We start from the raw sequence: 13,968 nt of genomic DNA, 5'->3' as shown, positions 1-13,968 counted from the left end.
GACTCACCTGACTTGTCGCATCCCTCCCTCCCTCACTCCGCCCATCCCTGTCCTCCAATCGTAAAGGGTTAAGTGCTAGATCTCTCGCTTCATTGCTGCCTAAATAGCCAGGCAATTCAAAGGGACCTAATTACTCTGGGTATCAGTTAGCTGCGAATGCCATCGAGTGAGTTTCCCTTGACACAGAGAGATCATTCGGGTCTAGCTGAATAGAAAATAGGAAAAGAAAGGGAAGCAGGAAAGGAAGGGAATAAGAGGAAAATAACAAAAGTAGATTCACTTTTTTATTGGCTGAGGCAATAGGGGGGGGGGGAGGAGGAAAAGAAGTGGGTGAGGTAAGGAGAGAGAGAGGGGGGAGGTGGGGGAGGGGGAGGGGGAGGGGGAGGGGTAGGAGGGAGGGAGGGAGGGAGTTCCTAGATATACTCAACATTCAAAATCGTATATATTACTCGGGTATACACAAAACAAACAAAATATCTATATGAACCATCGAGACTCACAGAAGTACATCAATACTAAGAAAAATAATAACAAAAAGTAAAATAAGTAAACTGTCATCATAAATACAGGAGAAACTACGTGAGAAAGTCGATGGAGATAGTGATGGCCCATGCCCCTCCAGCATCACTATAATGGGGCATGGGGCAACACTACCATATGCCTCGTCCGTAACCTAAACAATAGAAACCGAAAGAAGAAGAAACGAAGATTAAAAACAAAAACAAAAGAGGACCGAAGAGGACAGAAAAAAATATACAAGGAAAAGAAAAGAGAGAGAGACAGAGAGAGACAGAGACAGAGAGAGAGAGAGAGAGAGAGAGAGAGAGAGAGAGAGAGAGAGAGAGAGAGAGAGAGAGAGAGAGAGAGAGAGAGAGAGAGAGAGAGAGAGAGAGAGAGAGAGAGAGAGAGAGAGAGAGAGAGAGAGAGAGAGAGAGAGAGAGAGAGAGAGAGAGAGAGAGAGAGAGAGAGAGAGAGAAAATATGAGGATATCACGAGAGTGTCTGGACAGAGGAGCCAGAGGTCATGTGTGATAAAGAACGGAGACGGAGAGAATGTATCGACATGCACGGACGACGGTGATGATGGTGATGGTGATGATGATGATGATGATGATGATGATGATGATGATGATGATGATGATGATGATGATGATGGTGGTGGTGGTGGTGGTGATGATGATGATGATGATGAAGATGGTGATGGTGATGATACTTATATGCTATTTATCAATATAAAAGGTACTAATGGAGAGGCCAAAATAAAAGGGTATTCAAAGGTTAGATCAAACTAGAGGAAGAGGAGGAGAAAGAAGACGAAGAGGAGGAGGAGGAGGAGGAGGAGGAGGAGGAGGAGGAGGAGGAGGAGGAGGAGGAGGAGGAGGAGGAGGAGGAGGAAGAGGAGGAGGAGGAAGGAGGAGGAGGAGAAGAAGAAGAAGGAGATGAAGAAAGTGGGCGAGGGGGATGGGGAGGGGGAGGGGGAGGAGGCGGGGGGAGGGGGAGGAGGAAGAGGAGGAGAAGGAGGAGGAGGAGAAAGTAATAATGAAAATGGCGAAAATAAAATAAAAACTATATGCAGACCGACGGAAGGGAGCGAGCAGTAAGAATTGGCGAAGGAGAGAAAGGGAAACTAAGTACAACAAAATGGCGGAGAAAATACGAGAAACGCAGAATGCAACAGGTATGAGAAACGGTCAAGGAATATGAAAAGAGCAAAGAAAAATGATGAGGATAAAGAAAGGAGTGGAAAGTGGAGAAGCATGAATCGGTTGAAGAAAGGAAAGCGGTGGACGCGAAAGGAGAAATCAAAGAAAAGGAAGCACGGAGAGAGAGGGAGAAGGAGGTAATAATGAAAAAAAGTGAAGGGAGGGTTGAAGGCGAAAGGAAGCGAAAACACAACTACAAAGCCGACAGGACAAAGGCAGTTCCTTCGTGCACTGACTCGCGATCGCGAATTCCGACCTGCTAAAAAAAAAACAGTAAATGCTCATGCGCTTCTCCGGGTTTCTAGAATCATCCAAGACACCGTAGGGGATGCATGTTACCCAAGCGCTCCTTAAAGCACGTGCGAACGAACGGGCGGGCAGGAAAGCACGTGTTGATGCGCATGCGCGGCGTGTAACTTGGGCCACAAGTGAGTGATGGTGAATGTACCGTTGCGAAGGCCTCATGCTCCCTTTTCTGCACGGCGGACCGCAAGCATGTGCACCTCCTTGCCGCTCGGCGCTCGTGCTACGTGCACTTCTAAGCCTGGCGCGTGTCGCGCCGATGTCGCGCGCGCAGACATGCATGCATTATCATGGCGTCACCTTCACGCCTTTGCAGGGACACGAGATGATGATGATGATCTACTGCGTCATTATCATGATTTTTTCCTTCGTCGTCGTCGTCTTCTTGCGTATCCCAAGGTGTTAGTCAGCGCCTGTCATCTTGTACTCCGCACGCTAGCACCTTTAAGAAACTCCATTCCGATTTTCCTCCCAAGTCTCCCACGGCTATGCACCTTTCTTCCCCAATGCAACGACATGCAAACTTTCTTCTTCCTTCCTCTTAATTGTTCTCTTTTGTGAGTAACACCACTAAGGCGATTCCTTTCTCTTTTTTTCCTGCGACACAACTCGCCACAACCGTCTTAGATATTATGACAATCATTAAATAACGAGAATCTACCTTTTCCCACACTCATGCTGTTGTTTTTTTCTGGTGGACACAGTGCGTTTACGGCACGCTAGACTTCCTGAGCGTGCATTGCTCCTTAGTTAGCAATGCTTATATCGCTGTTAGTGATAATACTAATTCCGATGTCCCCATACATCTAAGCACGCCTTTTTTTCTTTTGAGGGGTGGGAGGTTCTTTATCTCCACTCGTTTATCTGCGTTCCATTCATGAGAAAATAAAGCATATTGTTCCTGGCATCACGATGAGAAACTTCATTGGCATGTTATCGTGACAATCTCCTGAGAGTTAAAACATACTGACAGAAATATCTCTTATCTAAAATAGTAGGTATACCTCTACTATAGAAAAAACATTAATGTGGAAGGAGTGGGAGAGATAAGGAAAGAGAGGATAGAGAGGGAATAGGGAGAATAGGGAGAATAGAGATAGAATAGAGAGAGAACAGAGAGAGGAAAGAGAAAGGTTAGAGAGAGGAAAGAGAAAGGTTAGAGAGAGGAAAGAGAAAGGTTAGAGAGAGAAAGAGAGAGAGGTTAGAGAGATTTGATTTGAGGAAAAATATATTCATACACTATTCAGTGTGAGAGAAAGAGAGAGTTTGTGTGAGGGGGAGGGGGGCGAGGGAGAAGGGTAGAATCTTCTCAATTAAATCGTATTTGCCAACGCACTCAACACCCATGCAACACCTCTATCTCTTCCTCGGGCGCAAGAGCAAAAAACAACACAGGCTAGAGTTATGGGACTGGGATGAATGGCCTACGTGACGCCAGAGTACTATAGCGGCGAGTGGACGGTCGAGCGAGTCCCCAAACACCTACCTCGCAGTCACTGACCTACAGTCGAGCTCTGCCTACTAGCCCCCCCCCCCACCTCCTCCACCTCCTTCCCACCCTAAGCAATCGACCCTTGATAGTTTCTATCCCTTCCCTCGCCCCTCCCTTTTTGTTTTCTCTTTATTTTCCTCTTTTTGTCTGTCTTTGCCTGCCTGCCTGTCTGTCTGTCTGTCTGTCTGTCTGTCTGTCTGTCTGTCTGTAAATCGTGTTTCTAAAATGTGCGTGTTCGAAATTTATTCACCTAGTTGGAAACAATGAATTTGGTTATTATAAAATGATGCCGGATATTTTGCGTATAATCTCGATTTGTTCACTATGAGCACGCTATGGCTTTATAGTATGCAAGTGCTTGCGATTGAGCGAATGTGTGTGCACATCTGTTATGAGTACATGCGCATGTGAGAGTTAATATGCAGCCATGTGTGCTTATCCGGATCTTCTCTTTCCACGACAGATCGCTGAGCACAAATTGTGTGTGCTATCAACTACCTGCGTGTGCGTGTGTAACTGGGTTTGTCTGCATGTAAGTGCTATGTAGGTCAGGTGCCCTTCGCATCCACAAATTTCGGTTGGAAGGCTGCGAATGAACACAACCATGCGTTTCAACTTAAGATCCCTAATTCAGAGGTTTCAATAGAGAAGAAGCATGAATGCCATAAGAAGATAAAACGATTAAAGTCCGATGAAAAATAAAAAGACGAGCTTATCGTGCGCAATACAAGTACTACCACCCCCCTCCGCTTCCTCCCCCTTGGTCCCTTCCTCCCTCACCCCTCCAATACGACCGCTCTCGCCGCGTGTAAGCGAAGCCTAGAAAGTGAGATACGACAGGAGACAACATAGCCGCTTTCGACCACATAGACCCATTTATATCCTTGCCGTGTGTGTGTGCCCTTATGCCCTCATTTGCCTTCTTGCCATGAACATCATCCACTTCCATGCCTTTCAAACTTTCCATCTCCTTCGCTTAGATTTTAAGTGTCCTTCCGCCTCTCTTGCTCCCACGAGGACGAGAAAAATGTTCCTGTACATGTGCCCCCAAACCACCAAATTTCCATAAATTCCATACCGTTCCGTTGTGGCTCTCTGCCTGAGTTCTGGCGATCGCATCCTTTCCACATCTAGCGGCTCCCTCCGCGTCCCTCCTTGCCTACCCTCGCTCTGCCAGCACGCCCATCCTCGGGGCCTCTTCGGCCAAGGAGCTCTCGCCTGCCCGTTCATCAGCCTCAAGAGCCTTGCCGCACACTCCTGGATTCTCTCCTCGGACCGTTTTACGTGCGTATTTTTTTAAGGATAATATCTTTTCTCCCGCGTTCTATCTTTCAGCCCTTCCCCTCACTCACTCACTCACTCACTCACTCACTCACTCACACACACACACATATACACATACACATACACATACACATATTCATGTACATACATTCTCTCTCTCTCTCTCTCTCTCTCTCTCTCTCTCTCTCTCTCTCTCTCTCTCTCTCTCTCTCTCTCTCTCTCTCTCTCATCTCTCCTTACCTTCCCTTTCTCTCTTAACCCTCCTCCTCCCTCCCCCATATCCCAGCTTCCTGCCTTCCTCCCGGAGTCATAAAGCGGCGTCCCGACCGACCTTCCAACATTCCTTGAACCGCAGCAATAACGCCGGGCGTCTGCACTACCACATTCCTCCGCCTGGTTTCGCCTTATTTCACATTGCTTTTGGACTTCTCAATCTTCCTTTCTATCGCCGTATGTTTCCTTCTGTATTTTGGATGGTTACCTGTTCCTTATTATTGCTATTACATGTTACTATTGTCATTACCTGTTACCTATTATCTTCTTATTAATCTAAAAAATAACACTTTCGAATTCGCATGATTTCTTTTTTATGGTTGATAACCGTCCCGTCCTGACTACTTTCTATAGTTTTGCGATCTTCCACGAACATATCTCTGATTTGTAAGAGTAAAAAGTTGAGCGGAATGAAAAAAGGTTGCATCGTAAATCTGTAATACTATTCAACTAGTCTGAAATTGCTCTTTACCCACTGATACATCTATAGTTCTTGACAATCAAGTCATTCGCAAAGTCGTAGACGACTCCGAAAGCTTATATAACGTCTTCTCCGTCGCCGCTGGACCTCAGAGACTTCGTCTTGAAAATCCTCTCCGTCGTTCTTCCTTTGAGGCATCTCTTTTCTCATCGACGCCATCATCCACCTGCCGATCGATGGTGACGCTGCACTAGCGCCGGCATCATAGTCATCACAATAAACCACGCTACCCCCGTCATCATTATAACCCTCACTATCATCTCCGCGCAACACCATTATGATCAGCGCCGCCACCACGGTCACCATGACAACCAGCATCGGCATCTCTAACCGGCGCCGCTGCAGTGGGGTCTCAGCCTCATTACGGATGCAGCGCCACCTCGCACATGCCACGACTTCTGTCATCGCTGCCCAGATAGGCCAGCCCGCCGCCGCCCTCCAAACCACTGGCCATGCCTCCCAACCCTGCATGACTGCCCGCCAATCAGCTGTATAGTCTGCGTGGTCTTGTAACTTTCAGAGGCCTGCTTGGTCATCTTTCTGTTTGTCTATCTGTATTTGCTGCCTGCCTTATCTCCCTGCCTGAGTTCCCTATGCCACAGCTATCTATCTATTTGCCTATTTTGTATGTCTCCCTGATACCTGTCCGCTGCCCTATACATCCGCCCTCCTCTGTTGTTGCTTCCTCTCTGACAGCCTCAATCGGGAGAGAATATGCGCAGCGCCATCCTTCCGGGGGGGGGGGGGGCACATGTGACTCCGCCGCGCGGTGTCTACCTTCAGCATCATAGCCGGGAATTAAGCGCTCCCGAAGCCCGGCCAGGCCCTCTCACTGTGCCGCAAGATTCCTTCCTCCGTAGCCAAGCGGCAGTCTCCCGCGCCGTCACCTGCCGGTCTGCCTACCTGCTTGCTTGCTTGCTTGCCTGTTCGCTGCCATCTGCAGACACAGCAGCCTTTCACTCCTGGAACTGCCAATTCTGAGCTCCACGCCGCCTCACTCCGCCCTCGCCACCGCGCTACGAGGCAAATGCTCTTCCGTGATGGCTGCAATCTTCTCGTGCTTTGATCTCCGTATCAATTCCTGGTTCAATCTCCTATTGATGGCAATATCGCTATCGCTTCTTCAAACAAGGCGTTCATCATCGCCGCTTCAAAAGTGGCCAGCTTATGGTTGATTATCCCCCTCGTAACGCCAAACTAGTTCTTCTAAATCATGCCTTTCGGACAAGCCTAATGACTCGTACATCGACCTGTAATCCCTTCCCATATATCCTTGTAACCTGCTCCCATCCTTTCACATGCCATCTTACGTCAAGTGATGCCTCGGGACCATTCCTTTCTTATCCTTCGCCCCCCTCCCCCAAACCACCCCAAGAGTGCGAGGGTTCCGCCCACCGAACGCTCCCCTCCCCCTTCCTCTCCCTCACCCTGCCACCCTCTGGGTGTCCTCCAACCTTCCATTTCCTCTCGATAATAGCCATAGACTCCTCAAGCTAGGAAATAAATCTACCTCTCGGACCGTACACCTGCGTGCTGGCTTCACACTTTTACTCGGGCGCTGTCCTCCAAAATGTTCATGTGGTCAAAGTAAACTAACTCTTATGGAAACCGTTAAGAGTCATGCTCAGGCCAGCTCAGACTTACATTCATAGAAACAGGTACTTTATGAAAAAAGAATAGGCAAAATACGAATAGACGAAATTGCGAAAGAGGGCCAAGTCTTCATCCAAGTAAGAGACCGTTAAGGAAGACGCATAATGAATCCCGACGTGCTTGTGATAGATAAGCTTCCCAAGCAAAACAGGAAGACGCCAAAGGCACGTCTCATCTCCAGATGTTCAGTGCTTTCGTTCTAGAAAAAAGAAACTCACACGCGAATACCAAATTTCGGATACAAGAAGTGGCATATAAAGAACTATAAATGGTAATAATGGTAGGGAATTACCTGGCTGAAAATTCAACACATGGCCACTATGCGCACCTGCGTGACGGCTCAACCCCCTCCGATAAAAGCTTCTTCTCGAAACTACGATGACCAGGAGTTAGAACACCTTGCTCGAGACACCGATCGCAGGCCGAAGACCTCGTCAACAATGTAATAATAATTGATACTACTAATAAAAATGATGATGATGATGATGATGATGTTGATTATAATCATCATAATACTGATAATACTAACAATAATAATAATGACACAATAATAATAATAACGACAATAACAATATTGATGATGATGACGATAATGCTAACATTAATGTAATAATAATAATAATAATAATAATAATAATAATAATAATAATAATAATAATAATTATATAAAAAAATACCAATGTGATGATTATGATGATGACGAAGCCGATGATGATAAATCATAATGATAATGACAATGCCGAGGGTACTCCCAACAAAAAGAAAAGATACAACCCATTTTCCGAGAGTGACAAAGTATAGAAGCGACAGGAAGGAAGGAGGGTTGAAAGGTGAGCAACACTTTGAGGTGATCACATACACGCTTGTCGAAGCACCGGATATACAAGGCTCTCGCATATACCCCTCGAAATGGAAGGTCATTGTCGTGGCCTAGGTCTAGAGATACTGAGGAAGTAGGTAGGCCTGAGATAGGCTTAAGGAGGGAGGAGGGTGGAAAGGGGGGGAAGGGGGGGAAGGGGGAGGGAGGGAGGGAAGGAGGAAGGGAGGGACACTGGCTCAGGCATAACAAGCACGTAGTGCCCTCTTAGGCCTACAATACAACACACTTTACTCCAGGTCACTCTACAAAGTGGGCATGGGTAGGTGACTTGAGCTCGTACCTCTATATTAACCTTTCTTAAACATGACAAACCGGACCCTTTCTCTCCTCGGTGATGTTAGGCTGAAGGACGTGCGGGTGAGAAAAAATACATATTTTATTGCTTATATGTATTCATCTATTCAACTTTTTTTCTACAAAGTTATCCGTCTGTTTATTTAACGACTTATTTATCCATTCAAAACTTGGTCCATTATTCTCCATCTTGGCTACTTGCATAAACGCAAAATACGTTCAAACGTGATAATTAGTCCCGAAGACTTATTCAAATAACGAGAGTACAGCGTTATCCCCGAGAGAAAATGCAATCATTAGGTCAGTGCCTTAACTATACTTTTGCGACCTTCAGTGTCCCCACAAATGTCCCTCTCTCTATTGAATCAGCGTGCGAAAGCAAAAGCAAATTAAATTAATTAATTAGTAGAACAATGAATGATGGTTCGAGCGAGCAATTACCACCATTTCCTTCCAATTTTGTTAATTACCTCTTCACCCATAATGATCCCCCCTCCCCGATAAGCTAATACATCAGCCCTTGGCCTCGCTGACCGCCTCTGTCTGTCTGTCTGTCTGTCTGTCTGTCTGTCTGTCTGTCTGTCTGTCTGTCTGTCTGTCTGTCTGTCTGTCTGTCTGTCTGTCTGTCTGTCTGTCTGTCTGTCTGTCTGTCTGTCTGTCTGTCTGTCTGTCTGTCTTTAGGAACCATTTTAAAACGAACACTTTCAGGGAAATAGGTTCCATATACATTTTTAAAGAATAAAAAAACGCTTTGTTTTGTATTACTTGGTAATGCTGATAACTAAGCGTGAAGGTCAAGATTGTCATACAGAAGCGAGAGGATAACAGCTGCAGTCTGATGATATAAAGCGATAAGACTGTAACTCCACGCTGACACAACTCCGGCAGCTGTTACGCCACTTTCGCAGCGGCGAGTCACCTGCTCCGTGCTTTCCTTCAGCCGACTTTTTAGCCCCACCACCAACCGCCGAAAAACAATTGACGAAGTAAGTTTGCTTTCCCCGAATTGGGTTGTTTAGCTTGAACTGTAGTCATCCTTATGATGATTCATTCTTTTGTTACGTTTCCCCTTTATCATTCAACATTCCTCTAATGCCTTTACATGGTACACCTTTTATCAGGATTTACCTCTGATAAGATTGGAAAGATCTGGGGAAGCTAAATTGCTCCTTCTTACATTCTGACCTCAGACCAGATTTCTCATTCACTCTCACGGACAAGGACCCCCCCCCCACTCCCTGTGTAGTAAGCAATCCCATTTCTTTTAATCAGTGATAACCAAACCCACCTTTGCACCACTGACCACTTTGAATCCAACCAATACATCGGAAATACCCCACACTTATGCAACGAAGTAAAGAAAATGAAGACAGATATATAAATATATATAAAAAAATAACAGAAAAAAATAAATCTGAAATAAAAGAAAGATATTTCCTTCCAGAATGTACTTACCCTTTTTGTCGCCTTGCTGTATATCTTCATAATAGACGTCATGATGCAATGTTGGAGGGCGAAGGCTATCCTTAATAAAATGCTGAGGCGCTTCCCTGCCTCCTCCTCGCTTCTCTTTCCTTTTTTTTCAACACAAATACACTCTTAGTTTTTTTTATAAGTTCTTAGAACTGTACACGGGAATGAGGATACAAGCTAATAAGAGACCATCACACTTTTTTTATTTTTTGCCATTCATGCAGCAAGCGCTTTCTTATAACCCTTTCATTGGCACGACCCCGCGAGACAACATTAGCACGGCGCTGTCAGACCCCCCTTTTCTCAAATAGATGAATTTAATTGAACCTCCCTAGTCAAACAGACATCCAAGGCTTTTGACAAACATTAATTAATCGTTCTTTCTTTGCAATAAGATTCTCGAAAATTTCAATACCAGTATATACATAATATAAAAGCAAAACCATTCAAGGGAGAAGTTACTGAATCAACGATCGAAAGACAAGCAAGGGAATCAAAATGAAACAGACGCCGTTGGAACGAAGAGAAACCCGGGTCTGAGTCAGAGCGGCGAGAAAGACGGTCGCCTGTGGTCCCTGGAGCCCCGAACATCTGCAGGGAAAACCGAGGCGCAGAGGAGAAAGCTCCGCGTCTTGAGGAACCTCGCCGATGTGACGACGGGGGGAGTCGAAGACCTTACGATCCCGCGCCGCGCCTCTACACTGGGGGGGGTGGGATACTTTCGAGCTAAAGGCTATGTGTTATTCCTAAAGAAACGTGTACTTGTTGCGGATTTCTAGTGTTTGGGCTGCGCTGAGGCGATTTCTACCGATCATGCAAGAATGATATCCCGTTTTGAATTATTCCGCGGCAATAAACCCGAAAGCACGTTCAGACAGCGCAGTACTAAATCTACTAGTAGAGACTTTTTGAAAAGTCACCTATTTTTAACGTTTGTGAGATGATAAATAATTGAATGTTGTCTTCATATAGTTAAAAACACGGACACTTGCTTGCATTCACACCCTTCTTATTGGGTGTCGCTCGTTTGTCAATATTATGGTCATTCATCCCAGTACCTTTACTGCTTTGTGCTAAAAACAATCTATTTATCAAAACATTATACGTAAAATTATCAATATATACGATTTCTAGTCTTTTCCAGGACTGTTATTTGCCTTTCAAGAGTGTCTGAAAAAGTGCAACGTAAATCGATCACAATAACACCGTAATGTTCACAATCAAATAACAAATTATAGGAGTCGCTACCATGAGTAATACACCTGCTCGCACTACTGCTGAACTGATACTGAAGCTCCCGGTACGAAACGCGTCCCTCCAACCCCCAGCGATTTCAGCTCAGACAAACGTAGTGGATTGCGTTGCCAACTCGTGATAACGCAGTCGTAATTTCTCAACATGATCCTCTCCGTTTACCTGATTATACATGCTTTAACAAATACTTCCGCATACATGGCATTGACGGAAATTGTGATGATAACGCATAGAATTCGAATGAAATACGCTTTAAAATCGTGTTATTTATGACGCATAGGTAACTAGGTCCTCCCGTCGTCCGAACACGTGCACGCGGCATTCTCTCGGTGACTTGCATGCTCGAGTAAGTAGGTATCCGACAGAAGAGCTTCAGGGGAGTTGTTATTTGCTGAAGTTGGCATCCTGGCCATCTGTTTGGGTAGAATCTCATGCCCTATTTCTTCGTGGGTCTACAATATCCGCGTTTCGAGTAGTGCCAGTAACTAATAACTTTCGAAATTCAGCCAAAATAACACTTTTAGGAAGGTACCCCAATGTCCAGTCCTATGTTAATGGAATACACCGGCTACCTGTACTGTCGTTTCCCAAATATTAATGGCATATTCGAGAGACAAAGCATAGAAATGTTTCAGCAGGCTATTACCGGACTGAACCAGATTTATTTCTACGATATGTTTCTGCCCAACGTCCATCTGTTCTGTGTTTCAGAAGGTATTGTGGTTAAAAGCTTTATGATTGGACGAATGTTTTATCATTGCAAGTATTATTTAACATGGTATAATTTTCTTGAAGTATGTTCCCAGATTTTTTATTGCATTATTCGTAACAGAGGAAAAGATACGGATTTTGTTGGAAGAAGAAATTTCTCGGCTGTGGAATAACGAACGCGGTTCTGTTGTACATTGTTAGGATGAAATTCCTGTTTTACGCTAACGATGACTAGAATAATGATAATAACGATAATGATAATGGCAAGGGTACTGACGATAGTGATAATGGTGATGATCACGATGATCTCAATAACGACAATACTGTAACTACTACTACTACTAATGTTAATACCATTACTGCTACTTATAGTAATAATGATAATAGTGATAATTACAATAATGATGTTCATAATAATGATAATAATGACGATACCACTGATTTTTCTACTTTTAATACTGCTGCGATAACTAAAACTATTAAAAATTATCATAATTATTATCGCTAATAATAATATAGTGATAATTATCATTATCCTGCCAATGATAATGAGAATGAAAAGTAATAGTAGCAGTTATGATAACTTGTGTAGTATTAGACGTAGAAGCAGCAGTAGTAGTCACGATGTATATAACCTTTATCAATGCTAAAACATATAAATACCAGTACTGGTATTTTTACTAGTACCAATAGTATCATAATTGATCATTATCGCGATAATTCTGATAACACCAGCGATGATGCCAATAACTGTAATGATAATAATTACAGTGGTGACTGTAGTAAAGAAAATAATCTACAGACACACTACCAACGCCAACAACAAGAGCAGCAGTTCCTACACTTATAAAACAAATACATGAACCCCGACCCTCAGCGTCCCCGTCCCCGTCCCTTTCCTGGCTAAGAGCTGCCACCACCGGAGGCAAGAGGGGCCCATCACCGATAAGAGTTGCTGTTGCTCTTCGTCCAGAGGCGCTGTCTGAGTCTGGGCCTTGGAAACAATGGCTAATACTCGGTCGTCTTCGATATTACGTTATCCTTGCCCTCCCTTTTCACTTTACCAATAAGTAGATAGATAGATAGAAAAAAATGATAAAGTAACTATTATCTGTCTGTTGATCTGTTAGTATTACAGTGATAGGATTTTAAGAAAATAATTCGGATGAAAAAAGTAAACAAGTATATAAATAAATTGATAGATAAAAACGATAACCAGGAGATAAAGAAAATATTATCTGCCTGTTTACACCAAAACATACAAACACAAACCTCAACAAATAAGTCAAATGTCACGCCAGTCCCTTGATCTTTGCGAGAGAGTTGGCCTTTGAGTGGCCTTTTTGAATGAGATAAAGGGTAAATGGGTAGCAAGAAAACAAGACTTACAACACAGAAAATACGGAATGGTCAACTACGGACGAATAGAGGAAGAGAAGATGCGTGTGTACATCAGCTGGCAGATGTGTGTCTGTGAATAACAAAACGGACTTAATAAGGCAGCTAATGAGACACGTTCGCTCGAGAGGTAATACAGTGAGATACTTCTGGATAACACTGGATGGATAATCGGAGTGCAATGCACGTGACGCTATCGGCACCTTCGAGATAGCAACACCCTTGCGTAATGACCCAAGGCCACAGTAACGATATTTCAAGTATCTTGGGCGATTTCGATTAGAAATAAACATAACATACATGTTTTTTTTTCTCTCCAGAGCGATTAAAAAACAAAGATGAATTTTACAAACGCGTACATCTTTCTCGAAGAAAGATCGAAGACTACAAGATGTCATTTATCCTCATGACAGACACCGCAATGTCGTCTTTCTGACCTGCATGAGCTGTGCACAATGATGGATATTGTCTTGTGGAACATAGGAACAATACTGACGTGAAAACTAATTATTCTCTTGGTCTTAACGGGTGGAAATGTTTATCCACTGTGACCTTTTCGACGTAAAGGAAGAACAAGAAGGTCTACTTGATGAAATGACGGAGGAGAGGGAGAGGAAGCAAGGAAGAGGAATGACAGAGAGAGAGAGAGAGAGAGAGAGAGAGAGAGAGAGAGAGAGAGAGAGAGAGAGAGAGAGAGAGAGAGAGAGAGAGAGAGAGAGAGAGAGAGAGAGAGAGAGAGACAGACAGAGATTTAAAGTCAACCTTGAGGC

General features: G+C 44.3%; 1 protein-coding gene across 2 annotated transcripts in view; it reads right to left on the bottom strand.

Moving 5' to 3' along the window:
• Positions 1–13,968, bottom strand: part of Rhp (GTP-Rho-binding protein rhophilin) — a 171,935-nt gene that overhangs the window by 52,429 nt on the left and 105,538 nt on the right. Inside the window, exons 1-2 of one of the 2 annotated variants that reach the window (XM_086536148.1) lie at positions 11,084–11,169; positions 9,818–9,987 (exon numbers count right to left, since the gene is read on the bottom strand). The exons of the other annotated variant lie outside the window; for it this stretch is intronic. Of the exons in view, the coding sequence (XP_086392274.1) occupies positions 9,818–9,859 (42 nt within the window). The 5' untranslated portion in view covers positions 9,860–9,987; positions 11,084–11,169. Of the gene's footprint in view, positions 1–9,817; positions 9,988–11,083; positions 11,170–13,968 lie in introns of those variants that run through there. 2 annotated transcript variants of the gene reach the window in all.

Source organism: Penaeus japonicus, unplaced genomic scaffold, assembly GCF_977035675.1.
Source record: "Penaeus japonicus unplaced genomic scaffold, GWHDUDI00000001_assembly GWHDUDI00000004, whole genome shotgun sequence".
Lineage (NCBI taxonomy): Eukaryota > Metazoa > Arthropoda > Malacostraca > Decapoda > Penaeidae > Penaeus > Penaeus japonicus.
The sequence above is the reverse complement of the archived record's forward strand: the minus strand, read 5'-3'. Positions and strand labels throughout refer to the sequence as shown.